Consider the following 14,713-nt stretch of genomic DNA (forward strand, 5'->3'; position numbering starts at 1 on the left):
TAAGACTTTTGGGACCCTTTAATAGCTTTAACTGCATTAAGACTCCAGGGATGCCCTGAATCTGCATGTAGATAGATATAAATGTATAAATATTTATGTGTGTCTATATATGTAGAAATGTCATATATCTATACACACATATATATTTATAATATACGTACATCTCTGGGAAATCTATATCTACATAAGCCATAGTCATCCTCAAGCCATGTGTTAAGTTGAGGTTAAGATGAGTCACTCTGGGTGACTTGTTATTGAGAAGTTCTGATGGTCCCTGATTCATTACAGGACTCTTTGCACAAAAAGGTCCCAACGACAGACAGAGTTATCACAAGCTATTTCAGGATAAAGATTCCAGAATTGGAAGTGCCAGCCTTCATGGCATGTGGAAACTTGGGAATGAAAGGAAAGTTTTATGCTATTACAGCATAGAAAGCAAATCTCTTTTTTTTTCTTTTTCTTTCTTTTTTTGGGGGGTGGGGGATTGGGCAATGAGGGTTAAGTGATTTGCCCAAGGTCACACAGCTAGTAAGTGTCAAGTGTTTGAGGCTGGATTTGAACTCAGGTAATCCAGGGCCGGTGCTCTATCCACTGCGCCACCAAGCTACCCCAGAAAGCAAATCTCTAAACAGAAAAACCATTAAACGATTCAGCAGCAAGTTCAAACATGGAAACTCAGAAGAGTTTTATATAGCTCCTCCCTGCATCCCTTTGGTCAAAACCTTATAGATAAAATGTCAAATGTGGTGAACCAAAAGCAGGATGTCCTGTCTGGCGAGCATCTCAGTGGTGGAAGCGCAGGTTGGGAAAGTCCCTCATCTTCCCAGGGCTCCTTTCTCCTTATGGGGTTGGACTAGGTGATCTCTAAAGTCTTTTCCAGGTCTAACATTATATGGTTTTATGTAGGATCATATCATTATATACTTAGAACTGAAAGGGACCTATACAAATTCTTATTTTACAAGGTAGGGAATTGAGACTGAGGGAGCCCAGCACATAGTCACAGAACACTAATTAAAGACTTTTTAAAAAATAGATATTCTGGGGTCAGCTAGATGGCACAGTGGATAGAGCACCAGCCCTGGATTCAGGAGGACCTGAGTTCAAATTCGGCCTCAGACACTTAACACTTATTAGCTGTGTGACCCTGGGCAAGTCACTTAACCCCAATTGCATCACTTAAAAAAAATAGATATTCTGCTTTAGGGGTCAGGAAGACCCTCCCATCTCTGACATTTTCTAACTGTGTGACTTCTGAACCTCTGACAACTGTCTAAGATTTCCAGTATTGGAAAAAATTGCCTGTTGATAAATACAGACATTGTCACTGGTTAATTTTATTGCGTTGAATTTCAAACAAACAGGTAAATAATGAGGAATTTTGACAAGTTCGTCCATCAACAGTTTGTCTAGTGAGTTAGCTAGTAGATGAGCACTGATTTAAGAAATCTAAACTGAATGTGTTATAAAATAGCAATTCTCTCTGGGTCTCAGTTTCCTCATCTGTAACATGAGGAGGGTTGAACGAGAAGAACTCTAAGGTCCCTCCCAGCTCTAAATCTGTACATCTATGCATTATCCTTTTTTCGGGGGGGGTGTGTGAGGCAATTGGGGTTAAGTGACTTACCCAGGGTCACACAGCTAGTAAGTGTCAATCGTCTGAGGTCGGATTTGAACTCAGGTACTCCTGACTTCAGGGCCGGTGCTCTATCCACTGTGCCACCTAGCTGCCCCTGCCTTATCCTTTTTTAAAATTTATTTTTATTTTATTCAATCGTAATAGTATTTTTCCCAGTTACATGTAAAGATACTTTTCAACATTCGTTTTTATAAGATCTTGAGTTCCAAAATTTTCTCCTTCCTTCCCTTCTCTCCCCTCTCCATGAGACAACCACCAGCTGACATAGCTTATATCATATTATGCATATTTTGCATTAGTCATATTGTGAAAGAAGAATCAGAACAAAAGGGAAAAACCTCAAGAAAGAAAAAAAAGTAAAAATAATATGCTTCACCCTACATTCAGATTCCCCAGTTCTTTTTCTGGGTATGGAGAGCATTTTCCATCATGAGTCATTTGGAATTGTTTTGGATCATTATATTGTTGAGAAGAGCCAAATTTATCACAGCCGATCATCACATAATGATGCTGTTACTATGTACACTGTTCTCTTGGTTCTGCTCACTTCACTCAGCATTAGTCCACTTAAGTCTTTCCAGGTTTTTCTGAAATCTGTCTGCTCATCATTCCTTCTAGCACAATGGTATTCCATTTACATTCATATATCACAACTTGTTCAACCATTCCCCACTTGATGGGCATCACCTCAATTTCAAATTCTTTGCCACCACATAAAGAGCAGCTATAAATATTTTTGTACGTTTGTCCTTTTGCCTTTTTATGATCTTTTTGGGAAACAGACCTAGTAGTGGTATTGCTGGGTCAAAGGGAATGCACAGTTTTGTAGCCTTTGGGGCATAGTTCTAAATTGCTCTCCAGAATGGTTGGATCAGTTCACAACTCCACCAACAGTTCTATGTATTATCCTTAATGCTGTCATGTCCCTTGTAAGCAGAATAGGGAAGATGTCCTGTTTATATTTGTCATCACCTTACTGGTAAGCCTTTAGCAGAAGGCTTTCTGTAGTTTGGAGAAATAGGCAGTGTAATACATTGTGTGGAGAAAATTGTTTGTTTTTTCCTCCAAAGCCTAGGTCAGGCTAGTACCTAAGGCCTAAATCTACTTTCTATATGAAGTTTATTTCAGGCAAATCAGTAAATTTTTCATTTCTTTGTTTCCAAGAACATAGGAAACTTACAAGATCACAAAGGTAAAGAGCTTCCCTGTTAAGAAAAACCATGTATTCTTGGAAGTCTTTGGATCATTGATATATGAGCCTGTAGCACTGAAGCTCTCAGTCTGGTGGTGGCTCTTGCTGCTGACAAGCCAGGCTGCTTCTGCCTCTGCCCACCTCTATTTTTTAAATACTAGGGTATAGCCTAGGATGTAGCATTGGTCAGTTTGACAGAAAGTGAGTGGGCCAATATGTCTGTGTGTCTGTGGGTGTGGCCAAAAAGGCAAGTTCTGAAATGAGTGACTAAGAAGGATTTCTAGGAAAGATAGCAGAAGCTAATTATTTAGCCTTTTAGTAAGCCTACCTGACATTTTTATGGAGTTACATGGGCATTTAGAGAAATGAATGCTCCTGAAATGACCAGTTCTTACAGTAAAAAGGAAACATTTAATTTAACCCCATAAGTAAGGATTAAAGTAAACCAACTGGACTGGTTTGAATTGATGTTTATTTTGTATCGTTTAAACAATCTTCTTTTACTCCCTACTGTTTTCATTGCTTGTCTCCTACCCTCTTTTCCTGTTGATATGTGGAGTTTTTGTTTGTTTGTTTTTTCCGTCAGTCATCAAAATAAATCCTATAAAAAGTTGCGCAGGAAATAAGAAGGGCAATGGATGATGTGATTACAGTTAAAAAGATGGAACAGTATTAATGACAGCATTTCACTCAGTTTTCAAATTGAGCATTCTCAAAAGGAGATCTTTGCTTTCTCAGCTTTGTTAGACCTTCTAGACCCAATAGGAGTGGAAAGAGCATTGGACTTGGGGTCACAGACTAGAAGAGCGAGAGATGATCTTAGCTTACTTAGAGTTCAGTGAACTTCATTTCACAAATGAGGAAACAGATTCAGAGGCGTGGAGCCATTCAAGGTCAAAGTTAATAAAGCTTTGAACTCTGACTTTAATTGTTCTTGTGAATAGCACTGCTGTCAGCAGAGCTAGGTTCAAACCCTAGCTTTGAAATTTAACTTCTACTTTTTTTGTTGTCCAGTTGTTTGCAGTAGTGTCCTACTCTTTGTGACTCCGTTTGGGGTTTTCCTGACAAAGATAATAGAGTGGTTTGGCATTTCCTTCTCTGCTCACTTTACAGATGAGGAAACTGAGACAAACAGGGTGAAGTGACTTGCTCAGGGTCACACAGCCTGCAAGTGTCTAAGCCCAGATACTTACAAGTAAAAACACTTTGTAAATCTTAAAGCACTATAGAAATGTGAGGTCTTATTTATATATGAGAGGTAACCTCGTATAGTGGTTAGATAGCTTGGCCTTGGACTTAAGGTCTAGGTTCAAGTCCTTCCTGCCTTTGGCACATACTTACTGTGTATGAGCAAATCATTTAATCTTTTGATGCCCCAGGTAATTCTCTAAGCTATCAACCAACAGCATTAATCAATCAATCAATCAATCAATCAAGCATTAATCAATACTATGTTCTAAATATCATGTTGGGCTGGAGATACAAACAAAAAGGAAATGGTCCTGGTCCTCAAGTTGCTGATCTACCTCGGTGAAGGGACTTTCCATACCTCAAGTTCCCCCTTACAAATGAACTCACAGGGGCGGCTAGGTGGCGCAGTGGATAAAGCACCGGCCCTGGATTCAGGAGGACCTGAGTTCAAATCCGGCCTCAGACACTTGACACTTACTAGCTGTGTGACCCTGGGCAAGTCACTTAACCCCCATTGCCCCGAAAAAAACCCCCAAAAAACAAAAAAAACAAATGAACTCACAGATCTAGAACAAATCCAAAATGATTTAGAGTCACACAATGCCAGAATTTTAGATTTGAAAAGGACCTTGGCAGCCATCGAGTCCAACTCATATCTAAAAGAATCCCTACTATCATATACCTGACAAGTGGTTGTTTATCTAGCCTCTGCTTGAAGACACCAAAGGAGGGGAAACCCATCATCTTCACCTCCCGAGGCAGCCCCATTCCACTATTGGACAGTTCTGAATGAATGTTTGGAAACTTCCTGACATCAGGCCCAATGATAAAGAACTCCACCTAGCGCCTGCCTCACAACAACCTGTGAGGTATATAGTGCAAACATGGCAGCCAGGTGGTAGGGCACTGGACTCAGATTTGGGATGATCTGAGTTCAAATCCTCCCCTGGATACTTACTAGCTTTGTGACCCTAGGCAAAATCACTTAACCTCTTTGATCCTTAGTTACCTCATCAGCAAAACTGGAATGCTTAATAGCATCTCCCTCATAGGATGGTTTCGAGAATCAAATGACACACATTGCTGTCCCTCACATACTGTCTCCTTCTGTCTAGGTCAACTACTTGATCTACCTACTTGCCTTAGATATTAAAACCAGATAACCAACCAAAAACTATTTTATTGAACACTTTGTATATAAGGAGATGTGGGGATCCAGTGCCTAGCAAAGTGCTTGGTGCATGGGAGATGCTAATAAATGCTTATCAACTGATTAATTGAACAGAAGATGTGAGAGAGTCTTTGTTCTTAAGTCCCTCACAGTCTGATTTTAGAAATGCCACTTCTACATGGAAAGTTAATATATCACACCTATATCCCCAAAGAAATCAGAGAAAGAGGAAAAGGTCCTATATGTGCAAAAATATTTATATTAGCTCTTTTTTGTAGTGGCAAAGAACTGGAAACTAAGGGGGTGTCCATCAGTCAAAGAATAGCTTGAATAAATTATGGTATATGAATAATTCAGTGTTATTGTGCTGTAAGAAATGGTGAAAGGGGTATGGTTCTAGGGAAACCTGGGAAGTCTTATATGAATGGATTCAGGGTGAATTGAGCAGAACCAGCAGGACAGTTTATACTATAACAACAACATTATTTTTTTTTAAAAGGAACAATTTTGAGAGATTTAACAACTCTAATCTAATCTAATCAGTCCAATAATCAACTGTGACTCCAGGGGATTGATACTGCTGAATGCTAACCACCTTCTGAAAAAAACGTGATGGACTCAGGGTGCAAAATGAGACATCCATTTTTGTACATGAAGTTGTTTTGTTTGACTGCATATTTGTTAGAAGAGTTTTATTTTTCTCTTTTCCCAGTGGGGAGGGAGGAGAGGAGGAAAAAATACAAGTTGGATTTTAAAAAATGTAAAAAGAATTAACTAACAAAGTAGTGTGTGAGTTTTAAGTGAGTGGTCCAGATAGTAAATGAAAATTCTTTTATCAAGTAAGATGTAGTGGGAGGGGAGGAATCAAGTATATTAATAGTCATATTTTCTCTTCTGTCAAAGTCATTTTCAAACATGATATGAGTATAAGCAACCACTGCACAAAGTTGAGTCAGACATTGAGCAGTTTTTTTGTCTGTTTTTCCCCCTTAACTCTAGCTAGGGTTTGTGTTTGGATTTCCTGTGTTCTGCTTAATCCACTTGTCTGTTTCTTTCCAAAAAGAGATTCAGAGAATCCCACAAGGGAGTCTCCTATTGTGGTTCTGGGCCAGGAAATGTTTCTGGGCAATGCTGTAAAAGAATTGGTACTAGAGATGTTCTGAAGAGAAAGGAATAGAGAAAAAGGCATGGATATAAAAGAGGGACAATTTTAGACCTAAACATACTTTAAGAAAAATAAAACACTGCCAGAGAATTCAAAGGGAGGGGAAATGTAGGTAGAAATATTAGAAGAGATGGAATCTAATACAAAAAAAAAGGGATCTTGGCCAACAATATAAAAGAATTATAGTACAACTAAGTCTATGGCTAAGAAAATATACTATTCTGAGTGTCCATTTACTTCTCATATACGATCTAGCACGTGAAGGAATCTAAGGAGAAGAATAAGTTGGCAGCAGGAGCATTGGCTAGCTGGTAGGAGGCAATCACAGCTTCTTGAGGCTAGCTGGGCCAATAAAGACACACCTGTTATGGAAGAATAGTAGGGAGAGGGCCTGATTAATCAGACAAGTATTTAGTGAATGTCTATCACAGTTATGCTGTGGATCTGGCCACCAGGCCTCCTGATCTATCAAACTTTTTTGCTACGTAAATTTCTAGCATTTAAGGTTGGTGTGGTCTGCCTTTCCTCCTTCCTTTAGCCACATTAAACTTAAAAAGCTAATTAATCACTAGGCACTGTGGCATAAAGGGAAGAACAAATGCCCTAGTGAGTCAGATGACCTGAGTTCGAGTTCTGAGATGATACTACCTGGTATCCCAGACAGGTTAAATTAGAGAAAACTAATACTTTTACTAGCTCCCTCATAGGGTTGTTGTGAAGAAACCACTTGTAAGCCTGAAGGCAGTGTATACATGTGAGTTATTATTATATCTTGTATATAAGATTGTCTCCTGATGAATTTAGCTGATTTTTGAGAGAAGGATATGGGAAATTTTGTAGCAAGTAGTCAGTGACAGAAATCAGGAAATTTATTTTGACATTGGTCTAAAAAGTCTTTGTTGTAACCATTTCAGACTGATGTAATGCATCAAAACATATATGATTATATTCACGTGGACGACCGCCAGGATTTCTGCAGACAGCTTCACTGGGCCATGAATCCTCCCCAGATGGTGTTTGGCCAGCCGTTACAGTCAGAAACAGGTGGGTCAGAATCAGGCATTGGGTGGAAAAATCCACTTGTGCCGGAGAGTCTAAACCAGTGTTGTTGAAACCCTTCGCGGACCTCAGTTTGGCCTCATTTTATTTTCCTAAACTGCAAAGTGCCAATCTAGGTTGGGATCTTGGTGAAAGAGAAGGCCTTCCATTGGCTCCAGTGCATGGAGATGATGACAATTTTCCCTATGATTGGATATGGAATTACCCCTGCAGCCAGAAGTAATTGAGCATACCTGTTCACAACCCGAGGCCTAAGAATCTTACAACCTTCTAAGTTTGAGGGGGAAAAAAAGAACACCGCTCTTCCTGGTCGCCTCCAGGATGTCCAATTAACTTGATAAGTTATCTATAGAATTTCTCTTTTATGGTTTCTACCAAAGCAGCATGGTGTGCAATGCCTGGTCTAGGGCTGTAACCATAGGGGCTCATGATCTAGTAGGGAAATGCACACAAACATGAATAGCTATTATGAAAACCACTGTTTTCTCGGAGTATGTCATCTTAGGCTAAAAAGCCAGAAAGTGAATAGTGATTTTGCCTCACACATGACTATGTTACTCCACACACCTCTAGCGTACTTCTCGATTTTTCTTCTCACTAATATTTAGGGATCTGGTTCTTGTTGCAGGTTCAGCAGTGCTACCTAGGGGTTTCTGTATCGATTCTCATGAAAACCAAAAGGGCCATGACCAGTCTTGTGTGTTTCTTCTCATACATCCATGTTCTCCCTATGGCTCTAGGTTAACAATCTCTGTCTTGAGAGGCAGCGTGATGTAATTGAGAGAGCCCTGGATTTGGAGTCAGGAAGTGTATTAAGTCTTTTTTGTTTGTTTGTTTTTTGTGGGGTTTTTTTGGTGAGGCAATTGGGGTTAAGTGACTTGTCCAGGGTCACACAGCTAGTAAGTGTTAAGTGTCGGAGGCTGGATTTGAACTCAGGTCCTCCTGAATTCAGGGCCAGTGCTCTATCCACTGCACCACCTAGCTGTCCTGGTGTATTAAGTCTTATTGCAGACATGTCTGATTCTAAATGACCCCATTTGGGATTTTCTTGGCAAAGATACTGGAGTGGTTTGCCATTTCCTTCTCTGCATCATTTTACAGATGAGAAAACTGAGGCAAATAGGGTTAAGTGACTTGGCCAGGGTCACACAGCCAGTAAGTATCTGAGGTCATATTTGAACTCAGGTCTTCCTGACTTCCTGTCTCCAGGCCCTGCTCTATCCTCTTAGCTGCCTTGAAGTCAGAAAGACCTTGGTTCAACTCCTGATTCTTATCTGCTAGCTGTGTGAGCCTGGACAAGTCTCTAAACCTTTCTGTGCCTGTTTCCTTATTAGTAGAATGAGGGGGTTGGACTTGATGTCCTCTGAGGTCCTTTTTAGCCCTCAGTCTGTGATCTCTATTGCTCTATACCATAGCATCTGTTTTCTCCCTCTTCCTACGTATTATCTTACTCCTTTATGTTGTCCTGGGACATCAGCAATTTGTTTAGTTTCTTTGTCCAATTTTCATCTCTGAGTAGTTGGAATATGTCCTCTACTTCTTTTTGTCCACCTGTCCAACAGGTGGATTTTCCAAATTCCCTTGCAAAATTTGCATTTTTCCTGGAAACTTTTCTTCCCTAAAAATAGCTATTCATAGATTGCATCTTGCTAGATGCTTCAAGATCACTCTATCTCTATACAGTACTTTTCTAATGCAAAATCACTATTCACTTTCTACCTTTCTGGCCTGAGGTGAAAATTTGTTCAGGTAATACATATTTATTTTGATAAAAGGCACCAACACTTCTGTTAACCTTAAGATGTGCAAAATAAAAATGGTGAAAAATACTGCTAAGAGCTGTTATAATTCAATCAGTCTGTAGCATGTATTCTAACCTAACATTTTCTGTGTATGCAGCACTATGGAAGGTGATCTGGGGGAATATAAAGCAAATAGATATGTTCTCAGATCTTGTAGATTACACTATACTTGGGGAAGCAAGATAGACCTTTGTGTTGGTGTTGGAACCAACCTTAGAAGTCATCCAGCCCAACACTATTACTGTACAATGAAGAAACTGAGGCCCAACAAGGTGAAATAGCTACCCTAAGGTCACACTAAAAGCTAAAAAAACAAGAAATTCAGGACTCTAGGCCAAGCTACCTGACCCCAAACTGTTCTGTCCATCCCCCTCCACTGATCTCATATATACACATGAGTAACTAGAGGACAAGATAATTCAAAGGAAGGAAAAGATCAGATGGAGGATGGTTTGTTTGGAAAGATTTTTGAAAGAAATTTAGACTTTGAACTGGCAGAAGGAAAGGATAAGGGTATTTGATGTGACCATTATTAGTATTTTACCAGTAGAGAAACCAAAGCACACACAGAGAGGTAAGTAATTTGCTCTAAGTCAAGCAGAAACTAAAAGGCACATTTTAAATTTAATACTCAGGGATTTGAACATATAAATGAGAAAGCCTGTCACCTCACCAAAATCCAAAATTGAAATAAAATGATACAGACAAAGTGACTGTAAACTATTAGGAAAAGGCACAATCTAAACTTGAGGGAGTAGTAGCAACTTTTTTTGGGGGGGGGGGGCATTGAGGGTTAAGTGACTTGCCCAGGGTCACACAGCTAGTAAGTGTCTGAGGCTGGATTTGAACTCAGGTCCTCCTGATTCCAGGGCTGGTGCTTTATCCACTGTGCTACCTGTTGCCCCTAGCAACTTTTTTTAATGTTAAGTATTCCTTTGGACAAGCTACACATCTGAGACAAATTTTGCAAATTTTACATTTGAAAAAAATGTGCAAATCATGATCTTTTACTTTTCGTTTGTTCACCTGTCCGTGTTTTTACATGGACATTATTATTGTTAGACATACTTTGTCCTCCATTGTTATTGGCAGGAGAAGAATATATACTTGATAAGCTTCTTAAAGCACAAGAGTGTGACAGCATGTCAACGGAATACTCTGCCTTCCTAACCCGCTGTTTCATCTGCCGAGTTCGCTGCCTGCTGGACAGCACCTCCGGTTTCCTGGTAAGTGAAATTCGTTAAGGAGAAAAAAAATAGTAACTGAACAACATTCCAATGGCTGATTTTTCTAAGTGATCTGAAAACAAGGTAGTGATGACATAACTTCTTTGGAGGGGTGAAGAAGAGAATAGGAATAGGAAGTAGGTTGTGTGAACTTTTTGACATTCAAAAAAGAGAGTCTGTGATTTGGTTTGTATAAGGAATTAACCATGAGCAACTTCAAATATGCAGATTTCAGTCCATCGATGATGTAGTAGATAAACCCTAAGTTGGTACCTAAGGTACATAAAAGTTAAATGATTTGCCCATGGTCAAACATCTAGAATCTATCCAAGGTCAAATCTGAATCCAGGCCTTCCTAATGCCAAGCCCAACACTCTTTCCATTGTATTTCATCTTTTTTTTTTTTTTTACTTTAAGTTATGCTTATTAGTCTGTCATTCTAGTTGTACTTAATGGTAGACTTTTGTAGTTATATTGATCTGTATTAAAAATACCCTGTACTCCCTCAGGGTCCTCTAAATGCTTCCTCCAAAAAGCATTTAATTAAAATGTGCACCATCCTAGGTCCTATTTGTCAATATTACCACATAGTTTCATAATCTTCATGCGTCTAATCCGACTATCTTCAATATCACACATGGTGAATATAAATAGCAGAGTTCTTTGTTTATAATAGCCAATCAGTAAGGAATCATGAGTGAATGCAAAAATGTGTGTTGTCTTAGCAGAAGACAGTTCATCAAATACCACCAGTGAACAAGACAGCTTTCCTCATGTGATGGTAGAGGATAGGAGCAGGCACTAGCTCTGTGATTTCAGTGCTGTAAGGAATTCCCAGTTGAGGACACTCTCTCTATCGACAGACTGACACCTTCTCTTCGATGGATAGTCCTAGGAAACCACTAAAACACTAACAGGGACATGCCTTGTCCTAGGTCACACAGCTCGCATGGGGCAGAAGTGGGAACTGAACCCAGATCCTCCCAGCTTTGAGACCAGCTGTCTTCCAACTGTGCCATACAGTGGTAAAACTTCTGGAAAATGCTGGGAATCCTGCCATAGATTTCTTATAATGCATCTTCAGGTCTACTTGTGTTTCTTTTTAAAATATAGTATGTGCATTTTTTTAACTATACTTCCCCCATCCTACAGAGGAAAGCATCCTAACCAATAGCTTCATGTCTCTACCTGCCAGGAAACAAGGAAGAAGAAAAATCTGTCAGTTACTGCTGGTATAAATAGCCAAAACCACCAATGCGTTTCTCAGACTTTTCGCCTCTCTCAAGTTTGCGCCATGACCATTTGGAAGTGTGTTTGTTAATATTTTGTTCACATTACGTTAGTTCATATTTATATAATAAGGAAATGTTTCCAAGGCACTTTCCTTACAACAGCCCTGTAAGGTACATAAGGCAAAGTTTATTGCTCCCCATTTTACAAGGGAAATTGCCGTTCCAAGTCACTAAGTGACTTACTTGCCCAAGTTCATTCAACTGGTCAGAGTCGGAGCCAGGATTCCCATCCAGCTCCCCAGACTCCAGGAACAGCCCCCTTTCCCTCATGCCTTGGGACCTGCTCTTGGCTCCCAGAAGAAGAAAAGTCCCTGGCCTCTAGGAATCAGGCACCTGGAATTTTGTACTAAACTCTACTACCAACAGCAAAGCACCACAGCTTTTGGTGATGAAAGAGGCACTGAGATACTTCAGTGAAAATCCTTGTATACATAGAAAGCATGATTCATATTTTAACAGGGTGGGGTGCACATGCTAGAAATTCATAATGGACTCTGGGAAAAACCTGGTGGTATTGGATAATTCTCTCATAGTTCGATATAAAGACTCTCAAAGGGAGGGAGACCAACAATATCTTGCGTTTTGTTCTATTTTGTTTAATAGCCAAGCTCAGATTGAGCCAGTGCATGACAATATATCATAGAACACCTTCCTTTCCTGAGATGCATCCTATGTCTCATGACTACACTTGTGGAGGTTTAAATGAATACTTTTTCTCCCTATTCTATGCACTCTTTGAGACCTGAATTCAATCATCATATTAGAGATTTGAGATTTTAAAAGTGAGAGTAGCCAAAAAAAGAAAGGGACTATGAAAAGACATGGAGAAGTATTTAGTTTGTTTTTGTTTTTAAATGGAAAGAAAGGAAGAATCAAATTCTTCACATGAAGGAGAAGTACCTGAAAAAGTATGTGAAGTCCATAGAGATTACCAGGAGATATGTAAAGGGGGATGGCTTAAGAATAAACTTGGTAGACAAAAACCCTAATGCCATAAAATGTCTGTAGGAAGAGTGAAGCTGAGATGTATCCATGATGCTGCTAGATATTTATGCATGCAGGGTTTGTCTAGAACAAATTATTGAGCAAGGATATGGGTGTGGGGGTTTGAGTTCGTACAGAGGCTGTCAAGAATAACCCTTTCAACTTAATTTTAAAAGGATTTTGGTTTCAATTGTGTGGTAAAATTTTAGAAAGACTAAAATCTCCTCTAGGAAGAGAAGGGAAATAAGAGAGAGGCAGAGTGAGGACCTAGTGAGAAGATGAAGCTTAGGATTCTGAGAGAGTTGGAAGAACTCTCTGTTATTCAAAGAACAGAGCCATGTCCTTTGAAGAAAGTTCTTCATTTGAAAATATATCTCATTTTTTCAAACAGTTTTTTGGTTGCCGTTGGCAGAAGTGTGATAGGATATATATAGATATATATAGATATATATCTATATCTATCTATCTATCTATCTATCTATATATATATATATATATATAAGAATCTTTACAAAATGAGGTCTATTTGTTGATCATGAGTGCCTTTGCTAAGATAGTTTCCCTGCTTTAGCAAGGAAACTAATGAGAGGATCATAAATTTATAGATAGAAGGGACCTTAGAAGTTACCTAGGGGGCAGCTAGGTGGCACAGTGGATAAAGCACCAGCCCTGGATTCAGGAGGACCTGAGTTCAAATCCGGCCTCAGACACTTGACACTAGCTGTGTGACCCTGGGCCAATCACTTAATTCTCATTGCCCTGCCAAAAAAAAAAAAAAAGTTACTTAGTCCCATTTCCTTATTTGACAGATAATGAAACTGAAGCTCAAGGATTGAAAATGACCTGCTCAAGGTCACACAGTAAGTGGCAAAGTCAGTTTTGGAACCCAAGGCCTCCAATTCCAAATACATTATACTTTTCCCTTGTGGCACTTTACATCTCCAATAGAAGATTGGCCTTTCGGGTCTAGCCACTAAAGAATAACAGTAGCTGGAGAAGAATTCAGACGTTCATCTACACTCCTACTCCACACTATTGCAGTAGAAAGAAATGAAATAGCTGCTAATATCTGGAGAGCATCCCGTTAACCAGTACCATAGTCCATTATCATCCACTCAAACTGAGCTTTCTTGCTTTCTCTCACCCAGAGTTGGCTTAAAAATAAAGTCCTTAAAGCTGCAGTCCACTGTAATCACGACTCATTGGGCAGCATACACACTAGTGATTCACAGGGTTTGACAAGTCTTGCTTTACCACTAATATTTGCTCTCTGACTCTAAGACAGTCATGCAGATCTTCCATTTCTTGAAGTCTGCCTATGCAGGATTGCTTATTTCTTTGGGGAAGTTGAATCGAAGAGCTGCATTGTTTTCCATGCGGAGAAAAGTGAATCTGCTACTTTGAAAACAGAAGAAGCATATGGGACTAGGTTGGTTCTGGGTAGACTTTCTTTGCTTCTGAGTAGATTTTAGAGATGATATCTTCTCTATCTAGCATGGATCTAGCGTGAGCCATTATGTAAAATATTATTGTGAAGCACACTAAAGATAATGATTATTTAACATGTTCCCATCGCTCTTACCAGTGACTATCCCACTATTGGTCAGAATGTTTTCCTTTGCAAGATGGGAGACAGAGAACTCAAAAGACAAATCTGAATGACTGAAAGTAGTAATAAAATGTGTTCCTGGTTCTCTTTGTTCGCCCGTCCTGCATTCAGTCCTCCTCACCGTTTGCAGTTTGAGCCCCAGCGCTAGAACATAACCAGGCCAGACTTCTAAACCAAGGTGGAAGGAGGTTGAACTCTTTATACCGGCAGGTGATTGACAGTCTTTTTTGCATTCATGCTTTCTGGTAGGTGGAAACATAACACTATGGGTCAGAGGGAAGAGGATGACAATGGCATCCAATTGTTGGTAAGTTGTTTTTCCTTTTTGTAGTGCAGGGGAGACAGAAAGAGAAAAGGAAACAAAGGGACAGAGTATTAGTGCT

At 39.6% G+C, this 14,713-nt stretch overlaps 1 protein-coding gene across 1 annotated transcript in view; it reads left to right on the top strand.

Annotated features, from left to right (window-relative positions):
• The window catches only part of AHRR (aryl-hydrocarbon receptor repressor), a 261,401-nt gene that overhangs the window by 219,754 nt on the left and 26,934 nt on the right, over nt 1-14,713 (top strand). The window contains exons 6-7 of the mRNA XM_043978783.1: nt 7,273-7,402; nt 10,312-10,445. Of these exons, the coding sequence (XP_043834718.1) occupies nt 7,273-7,402; nt 10,312-10,445 (264 nt within the window). The remainder of the gene's footprint in view (nt 1-7,272; nt 7,403-10,311; nt 10,446-14,713) is intronic.

Source organism: Dromiciops gliroides, chromosome 1 (assembly GCF_019393635.1).
Source record: "Dromiciops gliroides isolate mDroGli1 chromosome 1, mDroGli1.pri, whole genome shotgun sequence".
Classification (NCBI taxonomy): Eukaryota; Metazoa; Chordata; class Mammalia; order Microbiotheria; family Microbiotheriidae; genus Dromiciops; species Dromiciops gliroides.